Source organism: Hyperolius riggenbachi, chromosome 7 (assembly GCF_040937935.1).
Source record: "Hyperolius riggenbachi isolate aHypRig1 chromosome 7, aHypRig1.pri, whole genome shotgun sequence".
Taxonomy (NCBI): Eukaryota; Metazoa; Chordata; class Amphibia; order Anura; family Hyperoliidae; genus Hyperolius; species Hyperolius riggenbachi.
In genome coordinates, this window is record NC_090652.1 from 67,460,091 (window position 1) to 67,482,352 (window position 22,262).

Genomic DNA, 22,262 nt, shown 5'->3' on the forward strand with positions numbered 1-22,262 from the left:
CCCCCCCCACACACACACACAGACGGAATGCAGATAACATGCCCCCACAGACTGAATGCAGATAACACTTCCCCCCCCCCCACACACACACACACAGACGGAATGCAGATAACATGCCCCCCACAAATCAAAGGGGTAAAACCATGGAACGAGATCCAGTTAGAGACACTTGAGGCAAAAAAAAAAAAAAAAAAAAACAGCGTTACTCACCTGGGGCTTCTACCAGCCCACTGCAGCTGTCCGGTGCCCTTGTAGTCACGATCAGTTCCTCCTGTCCCCCGCCGCCAGCTACTTTCACTTTGCCGACAGGCCTAGCCATGTGTAGCCTTCTAAGCGTTCCCATCTGCAATAGCGTCCTGCGCCAGGCTTGCGCAGGCGCAGTAAGTAAGCAGCTGGCGGTGGGGAACAGGAGGATCCGATCGTGACTGCACGGGCATAAGACAGCTGCAGGGGGCTGGTAGAAGCCCCAGGTGAGTAAAACTGTTTTCTTTTTTAGGCTTAAGGATCCATTTAAGGAAGGTTCGTAAACTGCATGCTGTGCGGGATAACGCAGGCATTTAGTTACCTAGAGCCCATACTGTATAAAAGCCTCTGCTTTTCTCTCTCCTCTACCACAGAGCTGCAGGTTTCCTGGTTATTCATATGTTTCCAGTCATGCAACGCATGCTGGAGATGCGTGATGGCATGCCTTGCCTGTCCCCAGCATGCATAGCGCATCCAGAGACAGGTCAATAATCGGGAAATGGGAACATGCAGCTCTGTGGAAGGGGAGAGCACCACTAATAGTCCTCTACCGACCCTGGTGGAAGAGACCTCCCAAAACTGCTACCCCCATCCACACACATAGGTGTTTCACTCCCCCCCACCCCCATACAACTGCTTCAACTCCCCCACTTCCCCCAATTCCCCCCCACACACACACACACACACACACACACACACATGTTTCAGCCCCCTCCCTCCCAAACACAGGTGTTTCACTCCTCCTCTGCCCAACTGCTTCAAGCCACCCCCCTTACACACACAACTGTTTCAAACCCCCCCAAACACAGGTACTTCAGTTCCAGCCCCCCCCCCCCCCCCCCCCACACACACACAGATGTTTCACTCCTCTCCCTCTATTGGCTGGCTGGGGCGTGCATAGAGGCGCAGCGTCGGCAGAGCACATGCTAATATAAACAAGTTGAACTGGAGCTACAGACTGCAGTAGCAGCCGCGCGAGCGATCCCCCGCATTGTGCCTCCACCCGCACCCCAGGCAACCATCTGTACTTGCCTGGTCGTTGAAACGCCTTTGTTCCTGTGGCATGAGGCAATGTGGATGCATCAGCTACAGTCGATGCATCCACATGGTCTCAATGTCGACTTTTGCTGAGATGCTTTTTGTGAGATCAGATAAGTGTAAGGTGTGGTGTAAGGTCTGTAGTACGAGGAGGAGCACTCACAAATGATGGACAACATGAGGTTAATGAGAATAATGCGTAGATGCGATTGAACTTAATCTAGTCTCTCTTCTTGGGTTTTGGTAGTCTTATGTCTCTGTGCATGTGTATCTCCTTACCTCTCATGCGCAGGTTAATTGTTGTACTGCTGTATGGAATGGTGGGAGTAATGAAACCAGAAAGCCCACCTTCCTGACCCCACCCTGATGAAGTCTGGATTTCCCTGTGAAGGCAGCGTCCGTCGTGTGCTTCTCAATCCACTGCTCTACATGTGGAGTGGACCCATCACAGAACACCTATCAAAAATGCACATAAATGTGTTCTGTCTACTGCACTTCCCTGCGGCCTGTACACCTCTACAAAAGGAAGTGGGGATGACCAAAGCAGGAGAAGATAGAGGGCTTGATTCACAAAAGTGTGATAACTCAGTTATCATGCCTAAAACTTTGCATGTGCTAACTAGGGTGCTAAATAGTTAGCACGTGCAAACTACTTAGCACCCTAGTTAGCATGTGCAAAGCTTTTAGCCACGATAACTGGGTGAATCACGCTTTAGTTAACCAAGCCCAATATGTTGGTGCCCTTAAGTCCATTGTTAACGATTGGTGTCAACACGCAGAGAGAATCTGATTATTGGTGATCTGCAGAATCACCAGTAATGCAGATATACACCAGATTATGGATGATCTGCAGAATCACCAATAATCCAGGTATGTCTAACCTCTGGACACCTAAGATATGAGTGTTTGGTGTAACAGTAGCACTTTGAGTGAGAACCACCAGAGGAGCTGGAGGTTAGAAGAAAAAGAGAATTCACCCCAGACTGTGGGTGAATCCTTATAGGCTAAAGGCTCCCTAGGAGAGGGGCCTAGGCTTGGTTGCAGGATGCCCTGCTGCTAAGAAGAACAGACTTGCCCTAACTGGATGTGAGATCCTAGCTCTCTACACCCTAGAGGCGGGCAAGGTAATACAAGTACACAGTGCTAGTCTTGGGTGTGAGGTCCGTAGTCACAACACCCCGGAACTAGTCTATCTCATAATATAGAAATGATACAGTATCCTAGACTTGGGTGTGAGGTCCGTAGTCACAACACCCTGGAACTAGTCTATAGCATAACATAGCATTGACACAGTATCCTAGGCTTGGGTGTGAGGTCCGTAGTCACAACACCCTGGAACTAGTCTATAGCATAACATAGCATTGACACAGTATCCTAGGCTTGGGTGTGAGGTCCATAGTCACAACACCCTGGAACTAGTCTATAGCATAACATAGCATTGACACAGTATCCTAGGCTTGGGTGTGAGGTCCGTAGTCACAACACCCTGGAACTAGTCTATAGCATAACATACGAGAATATTCTAGCTCAGTGTGAATTCCCAGGTCCTTCCCAGTTCTAACACACTGTAGGATCTGACTGAGGTCTGTGTAACACATAAAGCATTCGCAACGGCAGACAACGTGAGACTGAGGGATGAATGGTTATATAGTGCAGCGCTGATCAGCGCCGCCCAGTCCCTTCCAGCCAATCCGCATACATCCTGGGATCAGCTGACCAAGGGAGTCAGCTAATCCCTCTCTGCTTCCCATAAAGCTTCTGTCTTTCCGCGCGCACGCGCGTGTATTCCTCAGCCTATGTGCACAGGAAGGCTGTACCACATCAGACACATGTCGCTGCGCGTAAACCGCCGGACTAGACGCGAAAGTAGTCGCCACGCCGTCAGAGCACGCGGCGGCTATTCCGCAATCCTTCACACATTGATTTATATATTTTTTCACTCCTAGGCCAACTTTTTTGTGGCTCCCTTACCATGTTCATCAGCTAATCTCCCATTCCATGTGCTGTCCCCTCTTCCATGTATAAAAACCATGTACAAAAGCCCCTGTGTCTTTCAAGCAGCTGCCAAGGTCTGGGCCTATGTTGCTTTTTCAGAAATCAGCCTATGATTAGCCTCCTTTATCACTCTGAACATTCATATTTTCTGCATTCTGATCCCATTGTCTTCTCTGTGGAGTATATATAGACAATAGACCAGGCATGGGCAAACTTGGCCCTCCAGCTGTTGAGGAACTACAAGTCCCGCAATGCATTGCAGGAGTCTTACAGCCACAGTCATGACTCATAACGGCAAATGCATTGTGGGATTTGTAGTTCCTTTTATATGCTAGAGGGCCAAGTTTGCCCATACCTGCTATAGACTATGTATAGGCTGTACACCAGCTTTTTGTCTACATTAGAGATGTCGGCGAATGGTTCCCGAACCATTCGCCGGTGAACACCTCACCCTGTACTACTTCCGGGTCGCTATGACCCGGAGTACTACGGCTGCATTGGGCCGGCGGTGCGCGTCCTTGATCACGTGCCTGCTGCCGGGCACTTTCTGCGCACGTGTGTGACGTCATGAGTACCGTAACGCTCATGCGCAGAAAGTGCCTGACAGCAGGCGTGCGATCAGAGACTTGCACCACCGTCCCAGCGCAGCCGTACTACTCCGGGTCATAGCGACCCGGAAGTAGTACAGCCAGCCACACAGAGATTCGAGGGCGAACTGTTCGCTCACATCTCTAGTCTACATTGCTTTGCATTTAGGATAAGCAGTTGAAAGTAAAATTCAGTTTTGCCTGCGGCAGTGGGGGTAACTCACCGTGGTTGCCACCGTGTTTTTTTAAAGGACAACCGAGGTGACATGTGACATGATGAGAGAGACATGTGTATGTACAAAAAATAACTAGGCTGTGTTCCTTTTTTCCTTTCTCTGCCTGAAAGAGTTAAACATCAGGTATGCAAGTGACAGTTTCTGTCCATGCTGGGACCGAGTCGGACTGAAACAGACTATAGCATAACCCTCACTGATAAGTAATTACAGCCATAAAACTCTTTCCTGTCAGTAAATGGCTTCTGAGAGCAGGAAAGAGATAAAAAGGGTCAATAATTCATAGATTTGAGCTCTAGCATACTTCACTGAAGGTGTCATTGAGCAGAGACAATGAAACAGTAAAAACTAGATTTAAATATAAAATAAAACGGTGTAATATCTAAAAAAAAGTCAATTTTAGGAGAGGGAGGATAGATACAATAGTTTTTCTCATCAGTTTATTTTTCACCTCGGATGTCCTTTAACCACTTCCACACCATGACATTTTATGCTGATCTGTGCAGCGTGGGCTCTCCAGCCCACAGCACAGATCAGCTAGCAGCCAGGGCGATCAGACTTCCCCCCTTTTTTCCCCACTAGGGGGATGTCCTGCTGGGGGGGTCTGATCGCCGCCGGCTGCTTGCGCTTGCGGGGGGGGCTCTTCAAAGCCTCCCTCCGCAGCGCTTCCTGGCCTCCTTCCCCTTCCCTCCCTCTCCCTCCCCCTGTGAGCGGCGCAGGACGGAAATCCGTCCTGCGCCTGATGGGATAGGCTTTAGCCTATCAGATGCCGGTGATCCCCGGCCAATCAGAGGCCGGGGATCGCCGATCTCCTCTACGGCGCTGCTGCGCAGCAGCGCCGTATACATGTAAACACCGGGGAAGATCTTCCCCGTGTGTTTACATTTACCCTGCGAGCCGCCGATCGGCTCGCAGGGTGTTCACGGAGACACCCTCCGTGAGCTGACATGGAACGGCCGCTCATACGAGCGGCCGTTTCCATGGTATACACTTCTGGATTCAGGGGCGTGTATATACGCTCCGAGAATCCGGAAGTGGTTAAGTCATAGTACCATTTATACTTAGATAAAGATTATTATGAAGTATTTTGCTTCGTTACTCAACTTAGCACACAGACACACACACTTACAGTATAATCCATTCAAAGGTATTGAAACTGTAATCCTGCTACTACACATACATAGTAATACAAAGGGATAATACATATTTCATTAGATTAGTTGAAGCCACCTTATGCAAATCACCTGCTGCATGAAAAGATGTGACTGTAAAAGGTAAATAGCTACTCATTCCCAATGTGTATCCACAACACAGTCCACAACCACTGGATAAGAAGTTGATCTAAACAGATAAATGCATACTTATTTCCTTGTGTATGCAAATTTCATATTTGCAATGGTCATGCCAACAAGGCAGCCAACAACTGTGTTTCCTTGGAAGTTGTTACTTATGGTCACCCTTGTAGGCTTCTCGCAAACAAGTCCCTTGAATATGTGTCATACCACACCAGAGCCCTCAGTTGTGCTGCTGGAATTGTTGCCTTTACAATCCATGTAGGTCAGGAAAATGAAGGACCAATGTGATGATGCTATTCAATAAAGTTCTTTATCTGTGATTATGAAAATTCAACCAATACTACTGTATTATGGGCTTGATTCACAAACCGATGCTAACTGATAGCACGGGCGGGCTAAACAGTTAGCACATGAAGTGCCGCACGTGGACTTTTGCGCGCGCAAAGCCCCACGACTGCACGATCGCGGGGCTTTGCATGTGCAAAAGTCCACGTGCGGCACGTCATGTGCTAACTGTTTAGCACGCCCGTGCTAACAGTCAGGGCCGGTTTAAGCAACAATGGGGCCTCAGGGCAAAATAAACCTGGGCCCCCCCCCCAACATGTACTCCGGAACAAAAATCGGCATTTGGGGACCTTTTTTGCAGCTGGTATAGTCAGGGTGTGAAGTCCCAATCAGTCGGAGCTCCACATTCTGGCTATCCCAGCCTGCATGGGGGACAAGAGGTTAAAAGTTTCAGGAGGGGGGACCCCACATAATTTTTTTTTTTAAATTCCCACACTCTAAACATAAAAAAAATTGGGAAAATAGGAAAAAATGCCAGGGATCTTCATACAGCCATATTGCGGCTGTATAGCGATCCCTGGCCAAAGCGTATAGACCCCCTGGAAACCCCATCAGGAAATTTATTGCGCTTTCGTTTGATGCATGTAAAATTACACTACCGTTAGGTTTGCTACTAAAAGTTACATTTACCGCATTTAAAAGTATACTTTTTTCCTTCAAAACTTTAAAATCGATTTTCTCAAAATCGATAAGGTCTTTTTGAAAAATTGTTCTTTCCTCTTATTTCGAATGATCTCCTTATCATATCCTGCAAATTTAGGGTTTCTAGCATTTAAGGTGGATTTGCTATTAACCATTAAAGTCGGAAGGTTTTTCAATGTGTATTTTTTTTCCTTTGAAACTTAAAAATCAATTTTCTCAAAAAACTATAAGGCCGATTTGAATTTTTTTTCCTCTTGTAGCCACTGGGGGCCCCTACAAGCTCTGGGGCCCTGGGGAAGCTGCCTCTTTTGCCTCTATGGTAGCGCTGGCCCTGCTAACAGTTAGCATCAGTTTGTGAATGACTCTATACAGCACTGACACATTCTTGTTGTGGTTTGGGTTTCTACATTTTGAAAGAGACATTTTGAAATATATCATTTTGCTACATTTATAATGAAGAGGTTTCTAAAAACTGCAGGGGAAATTAAAAAAAAAATGAAATGGATGGATTTTGGTAGGAAAATGTGGTTTAATGGCCGAGCCCCTGATTGTAGCACACAGTGATGCTCGGATACCCCCATTCATGGATTTGACTTATTCGGGCGTGGTTGAAAAAAATCTGGAAATTCCGTCATTAATTTCCGTATTTGAAACGGACTCACGAATTTGACCCGGATTTTTAAGTGAATGAGGCAATCACGGAAATTCACGTCCGTGATCCGGATTTTCCTTTAACGTTAATAGCAAAGCCCCCTATACATGCTACAATCCCCAAAATTGCACGGATTAAAAAGGTGATAAGGGGCTACAACCTAAACAAAACAAAAAAATCCAAAAATAACTTTTAGTTTTTGAGAAAATGGATTTTAATGTTAAATTAACACTTTAAATGCAGCTATTAGTTGGTAATAATTGGTTTTAAACAGGGAAATTCACTTTAAGCAATCACAGAGGTGATGGTGAGTCCCAATGGCACCTGGCGGTGGTGGTACCACTGGAGGAGGATGAGTGGCCGATGCCACAAAAACACCCAGAGAGGTTTTTGTAAATGTTTTATTTTTTTTCCTTGTAGCGATAGCAATAACATGGCAGCAGAATTGTCCATGGACCCAGGCGGTGGGAATGCAGACTTTAGTAGTGAAATAGAACCTCAGCAGCAGCAGGAGGAGGACTAAAGTGGTCAGTGTGGCAGCACAGAACGACCATGGCACTTCACTGGTGGTACCACAGCATGATAATGCTGCCCCAAAAAATACATGCATCCATGGACCCTGGTGGTAAAACTCATCAGAAGCAGGAGGAGGACTAAATCGATCAATGCGGCAGCACAGAACGACCATGGCACCTCATTGGTGGTACCACAGCATGATAATGCCCAAAAAATTAGATGCATCCATGAACCCTGGCAGTGGGAACGCAGACTTTAGTAGGGAAATGTTGCAGCAGGAGGAGCAGCGTGTGTCAGCAGCAGAAGTCTATGAAGCCATGGGACAGGACGGGTGTCACCACAGCAAAAAATTAAATGAACCAGGCCAATTACGAGTATTAGGTAGGTTCTAACTTGCTTTGGAAAGGCAGGCATTGTAAAAAAAATTGCAGCAGCCACTTCATGTCCCCCTGAGGCCGACAGCAAGGGCCAGGAACTCACCTTCCACCCAAGCCTGGTTAATATTCAGGAAGGCGAGTTTGTCCACAGAGGTGTGGGACAGCCCAGAGCACTTCTTGATGAACATGCCACTGGCCACACTGAAGCATCTCTAGGAGAGGGCACTGGAAGGGGGCAGGACAGGGCGTACTGGGCAGTCTCCCTCCAGATCTCAAGTCTCTTGACCCAGTACTCCGTGGGGTCCATGGGGCTGTCAGTGTCAAGCCCGCTGAATGACCCCATGTAGTCAGACACCATGCTGGTCAGTCGCTGCTGGTGCTGGTTGGAGGAGGATGTTGTGTCTGGCACCTCTGCTCTGGGCAGCTGCACTGCATACAGGCTCTTGCTTAGGCTCAGCAGGTCTCCAGGGTGCCGGCTGCTGCTGGTGCTGCTGCTGGTGCTGCTACTGGTAATGGCCCCAAGGACCTGTTGGGCCATGGTTGCAGGCGCAGTGGTTGAGCAAGAGGACACTGGAAGGGGGCAGGACAGGACATCCAGGGCGTACTGGGCAGTCTCCCTCCAGATCTCAAGTCTCTTGACCCAGTACTCCGTGGGGTCCATGGGGCTGTCGGTGTCAAGCCCGCTGAATGACCCCATGTAGTCAGACACCATGCTGGTCAGTCGCTGCTGGTGCTGGTTGGAGGAGGATGTTGTGTCTGGCACCTCTGCTCTGGGCAGCTGCACTGCATACAGGCTCTTGCTTAGGCTCAGCAGGTCTCCAGGGTGCCGGCTGCTGCTGGTGCTGCTGCTGCTGCTGGTAATTGCCCCAAGGACTTGTTGGGCCATGGTTGCAGGCGCAGTGGTTGAGCAATGGAAATGGCGCACCACCTTCCGGGCATTTTCCAGCAGGTCGTTCATCCTCGGGTAGGTGAGCAGAAAGTGCTGCACCACCAAACTGAGAACGTGCGCCAAGCAGGGGATGTGCTGGAGGTTTTCCTGCTGCACTGTGGCCATCAGGTTGGCTCCATTATCGGCCACCACATAACCCACTTTCAGGCCTCTGGGGGTCAGCCACCTCCGCTCCTGCACCCCGAGGGTGGCCAGGATGTGAGCGGCAGTAAGCTTTTCCATCCCCAGGCTGAATAATGTTAGCAGCGATTGGCAGTGGCAAGGCTTCGCGCTGCTGCTGCTGAGGCAGGCTTGCTTACAGGGTGTGGAGGGAATGGGATCAGAAGAGCCTGCTGCATCCACCAAGTGGCCTGCTGCTGCTGCGCTCTTGTCATCCCCCCCTTCCCTAAACGTCACTGAGTGCGCCGTAAAGGACAGGTAGCATCCTGTCCCAAATTGGCTGCTCCACGAGTCCATGGTGATGTGGACCCGCTCGCTCACGGCGTAGTCGAGTGAACGGGCCACGTTTACCATCCCAAACTCGTGCAGTGCTTGGATGGCGGTCCTCAAATGTAGTGGCGAATGGGGATTTGCCACTCTGGGATCCCAAATTGGAGCAGCTTGCACGTATCACTCCCCTCTTGCACTAGGGAGTACGGAAGCAGCTGGAAACACATGGACCGGGCCAGCAAGCCATTTAGTTTGCAGATGCGCCTGTGACCAGGAGGCAGAGGCTTGGTCAAACCCTGAAAGCTGTCACTCAGGAGGGTCTGCCGCCGATGTGCTACAGGGGAAGCAGAGGAGGCCAATGAGGAGGACTAGCTGGCCTCACCAGCCTCAATGTCTGTGTGTTGAGTAGCCGTGGGTGCACTGGAAGTCAAAGTACGCTTGCATGCTGCTCCTGAGGGAGGGATGATGCTGCTGTGGTGGTGGGTCTCACTTGCCTAAGTGTCGTCTGACTCTACCTCTGTCGCCACCTCAGACCATACTGCGGCCGAGAGGATCAATCCCTTACAATCACTGACTAAACTTAGTGATTAACCAGTGGCAGTGACTGCAACTAACTGAAGTTGATCACTGGCTAATGAGCTGAATACAATTAACAGATACAGGACCATATGCAATTCACTTTTTCACCTGTGTTTTCTCCTAGGTGATATTCTCACAACTTTTAAATAAAATGCTTTTTACACCACCAGCAAGCAAAAAAATACTCAAAATAATTTTGACAGTACTTTTCACCTACTTTTTTGGTACTTTTTCCACTGCAAAGTGCTAAAAGGTTAATCTAAATTGAAGATGAAAAATTATCTCCTAGGAGAAAAGTCAGGAGAAAAAGTGAATTGCATATGGGCCACAGTAAAATATAGAGCACAAAAATTAGTGGACAGCGGACTGCCTGCACTATGCGCACAGCAAACTAACCGGCTGCACGCTAGTAGCACAGTACAATGTCACTGACTAAACTTAGTGACGAACCAGTGGCAGTGACTGCAACTAACTGAGGTTGATCACTGGCTAATTAGCTGAATACAAGTTTCAGATACAGTAATATAGAGCACAAAAATGAGTGGACAGCGGTCTGCCTGCACTACGCACACGCACAGCAAAATAAGCGGCTGCGCGCTACTATCACAGTACAATGCACTAAGCACAGCAAATCAGTACACTGTCACTGACTACTACATTGACTACAGCTAACTTAAGTTAATCACTCACTGGCTAGCTAAATACAAGGATACAGTCAGTAATAAAGCAGTAGAATCAGTGAACCTGCCTGCAATAAACACAGCAATCAGTACACTCTATCACTGACAACTACACTGACTACAACTAACTTAAGTAATCACTCACTAGCTAGCTGAATACAAGTATCAGATACAGTATAAGGACTGCAAACGCTCTTGCTGATGCACATAAGGCCTGGAGACGATCCTCTCACTGCCACAGAGTCTAGCAAGGACGGAGCTTTTAACACAGCCGCCGCTCTATATACAGGAGGGGAGGGCATAATACAGGAGGGGGAGGGCATAGCCTCCCCTCCTATAATTGATTGCTAGGGCCTGGCTGGGGGCCTCTGATTGGCCCAGGGATGTTATTGCCGCCCATTTCTGCCAATCACGATCTAATCACGGCTTTCCGCACCGCAATCACGACCGTGATTGCATTCCGAATTGATTTCCGTGATCCAGAATTGATCACGGATTCGGATTCGGAAGTTGAATAGTGAAAAAGTGCTCGTGAATCACAGCTATTCCGTGATCACAGAAATTATCTACCCACCACTGGCAGCATAAATTAACTTGTTAGACTGATTTCCCTGCAGTTAATGTTCTTCCCTAAATCATGGGGCATTTTTAGGCACAGGCATTCCAGGCAACTGCCTGGAGTACCATTGGTCCTGGAGGGCACCATGCCCAAATTAAGCCTCACCCCTAATTAAGCCCCGCTCCAAACTAAGCCCCCACCACCCTGTTCTTTTTGTGCTTTCTTCTGTCCCCTTGTGTCCCCTTTACTCCCCAATGGCACCTATTCCCCCCTGTGTGTCTTTCTATCCCCCTGTGCCGCCTCCTGTCCTCCTGTGCTTGTCCCCCTGTGCCTCCTTCTGTTTACCTTTCTCCCTCCTTCTATCTCCTTGTGCCACCTTCAGTCCACCTGTGCATCCAGAGATGGATTAAAGGGGAAGTGAAGTAAGAGGTATACGGAGGCTGCATTATTTATTTCCTTTTAATCAATACCAGTTTCCTGGCAGCCCTGCTGGTCTATTTCTCTGCAGTAGTATCTGAATAACACCAGAAACAAGCATGCAGCTAGTCTTGTCAGATCTGACATTAATGTCAGAAACACCTGATCTGCTGCATGCTTGTTCAGGGGCTATAGCTAATAGTATTAGAGGCATCAGCAGGAGGGCCTGGCAACTGGCATTGCTTAGATGGAAATAAATATGGCAGCCTCCATATCCCTTCAGTTGTCCTTTAAAGTGAAATGGTGCCCTTGGCAAGTAGCAACTTTTGGTCTACCCTCAATGGCCACCTAGCTTTTTTGGCAAGATTTGTTGGTGGCTAGGGTAAACCGGATCCCGAGACTCTCTCCAGGCCCTGGGCACCTATGCCTTGTGGATGATACCGCTCTGTGTGCATCCCTCTGTGCCTCCCTCTGTCCCACTGAGCCTCCTTCTGTCCCCCTTAGTGCCTCCCTCTGTCCACTTGTCCCACTATCTGTTCCTGTCCCCCTCCTGCACTTCCCGAGTCCATTGTGTAAAGGCAAACTATAGCGCAACAGGAGCTGTACTCTAACTTCCCCTCTGGAGTCCAGTGCCATGCCTGTGCAACCATTCTGTCTGATTTCTGCTCCTTTTAGTGCTGAAACCTCACTCTTCTCATGTAGCGTGCATGTGGTAAGAGATGCTGGGCACTAGGGTGAATGGTGAGTGAATAGGCAGAAGCACAGCTTTGGACTCCAGTGGAGATGTGAGAGCCCAGCTTCTGCTGTGCTATACTCTGCATTTGCACACTATGCTGGGGTAGTGCAGGAAGAGGGTATGCAGCGAAATGTGACAAGGATCAGCGGGTTGTTTATATCTCAGTGACTCCCTTTTTTATGCATCCACCCTATACGGCTCATGGTCTATACTCTTGTGTGTGTGTGTTTTTTTTTTGGGGGGGAGGGCCTGACACAGGACTTCTTGCCTGGAGTAACAAAAAGGCTAGAAACACCCCTGCCAAGGCAGTTTATAGTCACCCAGAATCCACTGCACCAAGTTTACAGTCAGTTCCAAAGATCTTTTCATTTGGCGATAAGATGGGGATGTGTGAAGATCTACTGGGTCACAATGTTTTTAATTAGGAAGGAAGATCAGATCTCTGACTGTCAGGAGCGTTTCTAGGTTCCTGGGACATCCGGGGCACCCCTGGGCACCAAGAGGAAACGGCAAAAAATGGGCGTGGTCATAGGTGGGGCCAAACGTACATGAACATAGCAGTGGCGTAACAAATATATTCAGTACACAGTATTTCACATAAATACGCCCCTCACCTGGCTTCTGTCTTGTCTTTGGCTGGCCTGTGTGCTGTACTTGGATGGCGGTTATGCTGGGCTGCCTGGCTGGTGGTTATGCTGTGCTGTGCTGGCATTGCTGACGGTGATGCTGTGCTGGTGGTGATGTTGAGCCAGCCTGTTTTTGCTAGGTGACTTGCTGGGGGCTTTGCTGGGCTGGGCAATTTGCTGTGGGCTTTGCTGGGCTGGGCCATTTTGGGGGATTTCCTGGGCTGGGGACTGGACTCAGAAGCTATTTTCTGCCAGGAAAATGATTTATGGCTGTAATTTCTTATCAGTGAGGGTTACGCTATAGTCTGACCCGGTCTCGACCCAGACAGAAACTGGCACTTGCATACCTGATTTTTAACTCTTTCAGGGAGAGTAGGTAAAAAAGGAACACAGCTTAGTTATTTGTGTGTTTGGCACTGTACATATATACACATGTCTATCTCATCATGTCACGTCACCTCGGGTGTCCTTTAAGGGTGTTTTTTCTTCTTTTTGTTTTGTTTTGTGGGGCTCCAGGTTTCTGTGGAAATAGTAACAGGGTGGGTTAGGGTTGTTTTGGATAATCATGGTCTTTGCTCTAAGTAGGTGTTTATCAGACAAAGTTGTTTACCTTGCTAGGTTGCGTAAGCAAGGTCCTTCTATGCTTACAACAGGTGTTATGTCATTCTCCCCCTTCCCTCTTATCCCTCCCTTTCCCTCCTCCTACCTTTCTGCCCTCCTCTGCCCAGTCAGGCTGTTCTGAATACCATATTTCTATTTGATGTTTTATTGTCATGGTAGGATCACAAATAAAACCACTTTTCCATTCTGTCGTGAAATGTTCGAGGACTTAGTTCTAAGATTAAGCGGGGATTGTTTTTCTATTTTGTCGCTAAATATTGTGCTGATATCTCTGTATCCTACAGGAGACGCACTTGGTTGGGCACAAAACCGTGGCTCTCCGGAGGCATTGGATTGGCACCAGTTGTCATGCCATATACTCTTCATATTCTTGTGGTGTCTCCATGCTGATACACAGGTCAATGCCGTTTCAGCTGCTCACTGTAGTGATTGACCCGCTTGGTAAATGTGTGGTTGTGATAGCGATGATTCATGCGATTAAATATATTGTATTTGGCCTTTATATTCCACCTCCTGCTCTAATACTTCGGTTCTTGAGTATATCATGTCCAAGATATGTCAGTTTTATCCCACAACATTAATTATTGTGATTTCAATATAGCTCCTGACCCTGAGCTGTATAGGGTGGGGGCCGGTGCTGGGGATAGAGCCTTACGGATGTATGGCGGTGGAAAAACCCTTTTATAACCCAATATACCTGTCATTCAGATTCTCATTGTTCTCTTTCAAGAATTGATTTGATCCATGCCAATCAAGAGGTTTTACCGATGGTCCGTTCAATCCAAATTTTACCCCGAGGGATTTCTGACCATGCCCCGGTCCTCCTCTTCCTCGGCACCACCTGTCACTCTACAGAGAGACGTATATCTAGATTTTGGGTAGAACATGAAGGTTTTAGCTCCTCTGTTGCTGCTGAACTTCAGAGCTATTGGTCTTCCAATCTACACTCCTCTGCAATTCATAATGTGTGGGATGCCCATAAAGTAGTTATTCGGGGTGTGTGTATGGGTCAGCTATCACTGCCTCCAATAGACTTTCCACCAAACAAATCGATGAAGCTGAGCAGGAATCCATGGCTGCAGAAGCACAGTTTGTGCTATCCCGCTCCCCCCCATGACTATGACACCTGGCAGGGAAGCTTGCGGAAACGTAACCTTTATAGAGTGCAATCAACTAACGTTTCCCTCTTGCACCAGTCTTAGAGAATTTTCAAGCAGGGGGATATGGCAGGGAAATTGCTGGCTTTGCTAGCAAAAAAACAGAACGGGGTCTCTATGATCCCTCATATTGAAGACGACTTGGGTGTCATTCATACTGACCTCAGGGAAATTAACAATCTCTTTAATAATAGCTCTTAATTAACCACTTGAGGACGAGAGGTTTGTACCTCCCTAGTGACCAGGTCGTTTTTTACAACTTTAACGGTTTATTGATTTAAAGAGACTCTGAAGCGAGAATAAATCTCGCTTCAGAGCTTATATTCACCAGGGGCATGTGTGCCCCTGCTAAAACGCCGCTATCACGTGGCTAAATGGGGGTCCCTTACCTCCCAAATCCCCTCCGTGGTGCCCGGGGATCTCTTCCTGATTGAGGCAGGGCTAACCGCTGCAGCCCTGCCTCAAGCGCGTCTGTCAGTGCGTATCTCCGCCTCTCCCCCTGCCCCTCTCAGTCTTCCTTTGCTGAGAGGGGCGGGGGAGAGGCGGTGATGCGCCGCTGATAGGTGGCGCTGAGAGGCAGGGCTGCAGCTGTTAGCCCTGCCTCAACAGCAGCAAAATCTACAACCAAGTTGGTCATAGATTTAGCAGGGGGGATTTGGGGGGTAAGGGACTCCCGTTTAGCCGCAGGATAGCGGCGTTTTAGCAGGGGCACACATGCCCCTGCTGAATATAAGCACTGAAGTAAGATTTATTCTCGCTTCAGTGTCTCTTTAACGGTTTATTGCTCTGTCATACAAATTGGCACCCAAATGAAGTTTACCTCCTTTTCTTCCCACTAATAGAGCAGTCTTTTGATGGTCTCTGACTACTTAATTTTTTTATAATTAATTAAAGTGATCTTTTTTTTAATAAAGAACCTTGTTTTTTTATTCCTCCGCCCCAAATCAGCCCTAGACTGCAATCCATACACTAAACTACACATAAATGGGCATCAGGTTATGAGAGGTATTAGATTGTGAGCCGTTAGGAGGGACAGTTAAGTGACAAGGCTGTCCCCTGTACAGTGCTGCGCTAGATCGCAGTGCTGTACACATGCTTGCTTGCTTTTAAAAAAAAAAATTACAGCCTGCCAGCCACTTCCAGCCTTCCAGCTCTGATCGCGGCTGGCAGGCTGATGACAGATCCTCACTTTGTTGACAGCAGGGAGCACACGCTTGAGCGAGGACTCGTTCCCTGCTAATCTCGCGAGGAGTGAGATGAGGCCAATCAGCGTTAGGTGGACCTCCCAGCGCCGATCAGCGTTAGGTGGTCGGTAGAGGATTAAATCAATAAAAGCATGATGAAATCTGTAGTCATTGCGACTATGGGTTTCATCATGCTTTTTACTGATTTAATAGTCATTTTTCAAGAAGATGGTGCTGACCCACTTTTGGATGACAGATTGAATACAATCGAAGGTGCAAGAGTGCCTGGGTCATAGCGCATCAAAGAATTCTTCCTTCCATCGGTGCTTGCTACATACTGTTTTACAGCTCAAATTTTAGGCAGATAACAACAAGCAATGCTTTCAAAATATGTGAATCATCCACTAAAGGAAGAGGAGATTGGACAAGCCAAAGAAAGTGATAATGGTGTGGTCAAACCAGAAGCATAAATAAAAACCATTGGACTCCTCAGCAAATTTTGATGCCCTCCCCCTACATTCACAGTTCTTACCCCTATGATAGCACTCATTGACATTGGCGGAAAAGTTGAAGTATCCCTGACCCTCTTCCCCTCTCCCCTGAAACTTTGAATATTGCTTTATTACTGGCCCTGCTGCGACTAGCACACAGCACCATCCTCCCCCTCCTGTGCCCCATGTAACCCCTGTTCTGCTCAGTCGTAGTCTTCGAAAGTTGAATATGAGCAGGGAGGAAGTGGCAGTTCTTCCTCCCCTGTGCGTGTCCATAATTCTGCCCCCTCCTCCTGCCACTTTAGTTCCGTATGTGTTTCACTGCACACAGCGTGCAGGGGAGCTGTGCTGTGTGCGGACTTGTGATAATTGAGGTCGGATATTCTTCCGACCACAATTAACACGAGCCCACACACAGCGCGGCTCCCCTGCATGCTGTGTGCAGTGAAATAAATATGGACCTAAAGCCATGACTGGAGGGGAGGAGTTAAGGATGCTTAGAGGGGAGGAAGAACTGTCACTTCCTCCCTGATCATAATTGTCAAAATGGGGTCACAGGGGGCATTGAAGGGGGGAGGATGGTGCTGCGTGCTGTGAAAAAGTCACAGCACCAGCAATAAAACAATTTTAAAGTATTTAACACCAGGTCAGGGGTACTTTAAAAAGGAAGTGAGGTGTACTTGATAAAATAGCAGGTGGCCTCAGTGCCCTCTTATTGGGTGCCAGTTTTACCAGGATGCATCCTGGTGGTGGATAGGGATAGGCATTGGTGGCAGGGGTTCTTTAGAGTAAGGCATCGATGGTCTTTAGTTTGTATATGTCATTGGGGGGAAGGATTAAGGTGAGGCACCACTGGGGCGGTATTAAGTCTAGGCATTACTGGGTGGAGGGTTGGCTCGGGGGGGGGGGGGGAGGGGGGTAACAACAACTCTTTTCCTAGAGCAAGTGGACACTGTAATAGAGAGAAAAAAGGTAAAAAGCCATGACTCTGTCACCCTCCCCCCTCCCCCTTTGCTGGACTGCCCTTCCAGTAGTTTTACCTTTGGATGTAACCAAATACTGTATGTGACACAACAAACATCTTTATATCAGTATAGACAAAAATATGGGGGTGCTAATTACCATCCCATACCCCAAGGAGAATGGAGACACATACTTTGTAAACCCTTTTCGCACTATGCAAAACTAAAATAGAATTTTTGAAAAAGTAGAATAGAATAGATTTTGTTATCTCCATGGAATATACCTTTAGATCGTCATGTTCTTCACCCTGCTGTATCGCATGCAATCTAATAGTAAACAAGCAAATAGAGCTGTGGTCTGTATGACATGCAATCCCATTAAGACACATTTTAAACTAGCCTATTCATGTTGTGATAAAATATTTCCTTGTAACTCTGTTTGTGCGGCTCTCCTACGACAGTATTACCAGCAGGGACAAGGAAATGGTTCTGAATGTAATTGTGTTGATATATCTCCTGTTTACAGATGGCTTATCTTCTCACGTTTAAATAAAGGGCTATAATGTCTTAATTTTGTATTTATTTATTTTTTTCCCCTGCTTTCATGTTCAACACCAACATTACATGCAAATGTGTAAAAGATGGATTTAAAAAAAAACTCGTTACTTTTTTAACTTCTCTAATAAGGTCGCAGGCATACCACATGTATAGCCTGGTACACACGCAATTATGATTGGCCAATCACTGACCAGTGACGTAGGCTGGGTGCAAACTTGTCAGCGTGTGAAAGGCCGCATTTTCTGTCATGTACGTTTTAGCATTTGTAGTGCGTCTTTAGTCTGTTTTTTGTGCGTTTGCGTTTTTTCTGCATATGTGTTTTTTGCTGCGTTTTGTGTGCGTTTTAACGCGTTTTCGTTTTTCCATGCATTTTTTATCACATTTTATGCAAATCACTAGGAAGACAACAGGAAGCAGAAATATATCAGAAAACGTTAAAAAAAAATGCATATAAAAACATATGAAAAACGCATTACATTGCGTTACCATTGACTTTCATTATGTGCATTTTTGATGCGTTTTTTTTTTAAATATGCAAGAAAACCAGCGTTTTTAAAAACGCATATTATAAAACGCATACAAAAACGCATATGCGTTTTTTATATGCACTTTTTGATGTGGCCCATTGATTACCATTGCAGGCAAAAACGCTGCATTTTCCACAACGTTAGCGTTTCTGCCAAGTGTGTTCCCAGCCTCACATCGAAACACAAATCGCACATCTCACACAACAAAAAGCAGATCTGCTGTCTGAATTTTAATCACTTCACTCCTGCTCATAGGTGACTGAAAATGGCCATGCGCGTGCGTGCCCATCCGGGGCTGCATCCCAATCCTCTGCCCTGCAAAACAGATCATTTTGAAACGTCCGCTTTGCAGGAACTGGTTAATTTAACAAAATGTGCCCACAAAAATTTGCACACAATCGGAAAAACAAGGCAATGTCATCTGTGGCAAACACATTTTTACAAATTTGCGTACAAGTGTGAACCCTGCCTCAGTGTATTCCAGAACAATTCCAGCTGTTCTACATTTCACGATCAAAACGTCTTAGGGTATTTTGCTTCCATACAATGTAAATACAGGTAGTCCCCGGTTTACGAATGCCCGACTTACAAATGACCCGCCGATATGAACGCCGCAACCATAGCTCCACCCTGTCGCAATGACGTCATGCCGCCGTGGACTACCTCTTCTGTGCCGTTTTAAATGCAGAGTAAGCGCAGCGGAACGTAGATAGAAGACATCTCACCTGATCCTCGGCGGTAGAAGGTCCCATCGTGGTGCCCGGAAGCTGCGCAGCCCGTCCTCTCGCTCCGTCCACTGTACCCCGGCGGCTTCTTATGCGTCGCATAATGGCACAATCAGGAAAAGCCCCCTAGTGGCGGCGCTTCCTAATTGCGTCATTATGCGACGCATGTGAAGCCAACACCGGGAACAGTGGACGAAGCGAGAGGACGGGCTGCGCAGCTTCCGGGCACCACGATGGGACCTTCTACCGCCGAGGATCAGGTGAGATGTCTTCGATCTACCTTCCGCTGCGCTTACTCTGCATTTAAAATGTGGGTCCCGACTTAAGGACAGATTCAGGTTAAGAACGAGCGGACAGTTCCTATCTCATTCGTTAACCGAGGACTACCTGTAAATGTAACACGTTAAAAACAATTTCCTGGAAGTATTGTCAAGGAAAGACTCAACACAGACAAGTATGTCAAAGGCCTGGAACCCTCTAGCAGCACTTTTCTAAGTCTTTTCTTAGCTCTTGTGAAAAGCTCTTACTAATGTAATGCTAGGGGTGTGATTCCACATGAGGGATGTGCTTTAAAAAAAAAATAAAAAAAAATCACCCATAGCATTGCATTAGCAATAGCTTTTTAAAGCACTGCTTGTGGGTTTCTGGCATAAAACCTGGTACACACTTTCAATTATGATTGGCCAATTACTGACCAACTTAACCACCTTCATGTAGCATGAGCGACAACAGATATTGGGCTTGATTCACAAAGCGGTGCTAACCTAGTTAGCATGCCTAAAGACTTTTGGGCGTGATAAGCATTGCACTAAGTAGGTTAGCACCGGGAAAAACGTGCACGCAACGTTTTGCGCAAAGTGCGGTGCGCGCAAAACGTTGCATGGGGTTTAATGGCATTGCGCGCAAGTTTATTTTATCATGCCTAAACTGAGTTTAGGCGTGATAATGGGCTTTTCACTAGCGTTCTAACAGTTAGCACGGCTTTGTGAATCAAGCCCATTGTATACTATGAGCAGATTATGTGGGTAAACTTGCATACTATATGCAGGTGGTAAAAATAGTCAGTGATTGGCCAATCATAACTGAAAGTGTGTACCAGTCTTAAAGAGACGCTGAAGTCTCATAAAAATCATCTTTTTATTTCAAAAATGACTTTAACATTATAGCCCTAATTAAAACGCTGCATCCCCGCGGCTGAAATCTATCTAAATCCCCCCAAACTCCCCCCTCTCTCTCCCCCGCCGACTTTCTTGGTCGTGGATTTTGCTGCTGTAGGAGGCAGAGCTTTCAGCCGCAGCTCTGCCTCCTTACGCGTCAATCCGCACGTATCTCTGCCTCTCCCCCGCCTCTCTCAGTGAAGGTAGACTGAGAGGGGCGGAGGAGAGGTGGCGATCTGGGCTGACAGACGCGCTGAGAGGCAGAGCTGCAGCTGAAAGCTCTCCCCCTCATGGAAGCGCTGCCCGGATTGCCCCTCGGGGAGTTTGGGGGATTTAGATAGATTACAGCGGCGGGGATTCAGCAGTTTAGTTAGGGCTATCAGGTTAAAGACATTTTTGAAATAAAAAGCTGATTTTTATGAGACTTCAGAGTCTATTTAAGAATGTATGCACACCACATGTAAACACATGCAGCTACAATGACTCATGATGATCTTGGATATTATTTCACCTTCTTGTAGTAATTATGTAGTAACCATGTAGTAACTACTACATGGAGTTGATAAAATTGGCCAATCAAAATTGGATATGTGTACCAGGCTTATACCTGATGCATGTCTATAAGTGGCATCCAGTGACTGTGGGGCTTGTGGTAGCACAGGGCTGACCTGAACATAACAATCCTTGCTTGCCCAATGAAAACAAATAATGGAAGGTCAAGGAGAGTGTTAAAGTGAACCTGAGGTAGAAATAAACTGATCAGATAAACAATTGTATTTATGCTTCTACTCCCATTAATTACTTTTTTTTAGATATCCCATGGTTTTATTTTATATTTAAACATTTACAGACTAGTTTGAATGTTTAGTTGCCTCTACTCAGTACCAGCCTAATAAGTGTTCCAGAGTTAGAAAAAGGTTAATAGTTCATGTATTTTATCTCCCTCTGCTCTCAGAAGTTGTATTCTGCCAGGAAAACTATTATGGCTTTAATTTGCTTAAAGCGGTTTAAAACCCTGACATAATACTCAATAAAAACATGTTTACCTACTTTTTATATGCCATACGGTTATCATATTTGCATTTGTGCATAAGTATTATTATTCTTTTAGAGGTTATAGGTTTCCAAAACTACAGTTTTTTGCTTTGTGAGCTGACTTTGAATTTTATTAATAACTGGTTTTATTCATTGCTGTTTTGCAGGCAGACAAGCTTTCAGTGTCTCTCTGTCTCCAGCAGCTTCTCTGCAGTCAGAGAATGTGTCACAATTCTCACTTGATACATTTAAGTAAACACGAGATAACATTATCTAAAGTTTGGATGCGTCTGCATTTCACTGCACTTAACTTTCAAGCTCTGTGTGTAACCCTTCAAATGCTGGTCTAGTAAAAAAAAAAATGCTGGCTGCATATAATATGCTGTGAATAATGTTTTAGAGCAAAGATAAAATGCAAGGTTATAATCCACTTTAACAGTGATGTCTGCTATTTTCCCCTCAAGGTACCGCCAAGACAGAAGCAGTCTCTTCCATGCCTAGAAACTCTTTCAGGCAGCAAAATAAAACAAGTAAAACAGCCCGGTTATTAATATGCTTTGCATTGTACATACACATGCTTATCTCTTCATGGCACATGTCGCCTCGGGTAAACTTTAAAGCAGAACTGAAAGATCCTAAAAAAATAAGAGTTCCACTTACCTGGGGCTTCTGCCAGCCCCTGCAGCCGACCTGTGCCCACGCAGTGACATACCGATCCTCTGTTCCCCTGCCGCAGCTCACTTTTCATCTCGTAGTGGAAGCTGACTTATAAGTCGACCTCCACTGTGCCCTGGACACATGTATCCTCGTATACGTTCCCATGGCCAGGAGCACGGAAATCTCGAGGAAATCTCTACTGCGCCTGCAACAGGAGCGTGAATGAAGATGTCAGCAGCCAGGGCCGCACAGGCGCAGTGGATAGCCACTGCACTAAGTGAAAGTGAGCC

The 22,262-nt window shown here is 46.8% G+C and overlaps 1 protein-coding gene across 1 annotated transcript in view; it reads left to right on the plus strand.

Moving 5' to 3' along the window:
• Nucleotides 1–8,839: 8,839 nt before the first annotated feature.
• Nucleotides 8,840–22,262, plus strand: part of LOC137526043 (chitin synthase chs-2-like) — a 125,598-nt gene continuing 112,175 nt past the window's right edge. Inside the window, exon 1 of the mRNA XM_068247255.1 lies at nt 8,840–9,070. Within this exon, the coding sequence (XP_068103356.1) occupies nt 8,840–9,070 (231 nt within the window). The remainder of the gene's footprint in view (nt 9,071–22,262) is intronic.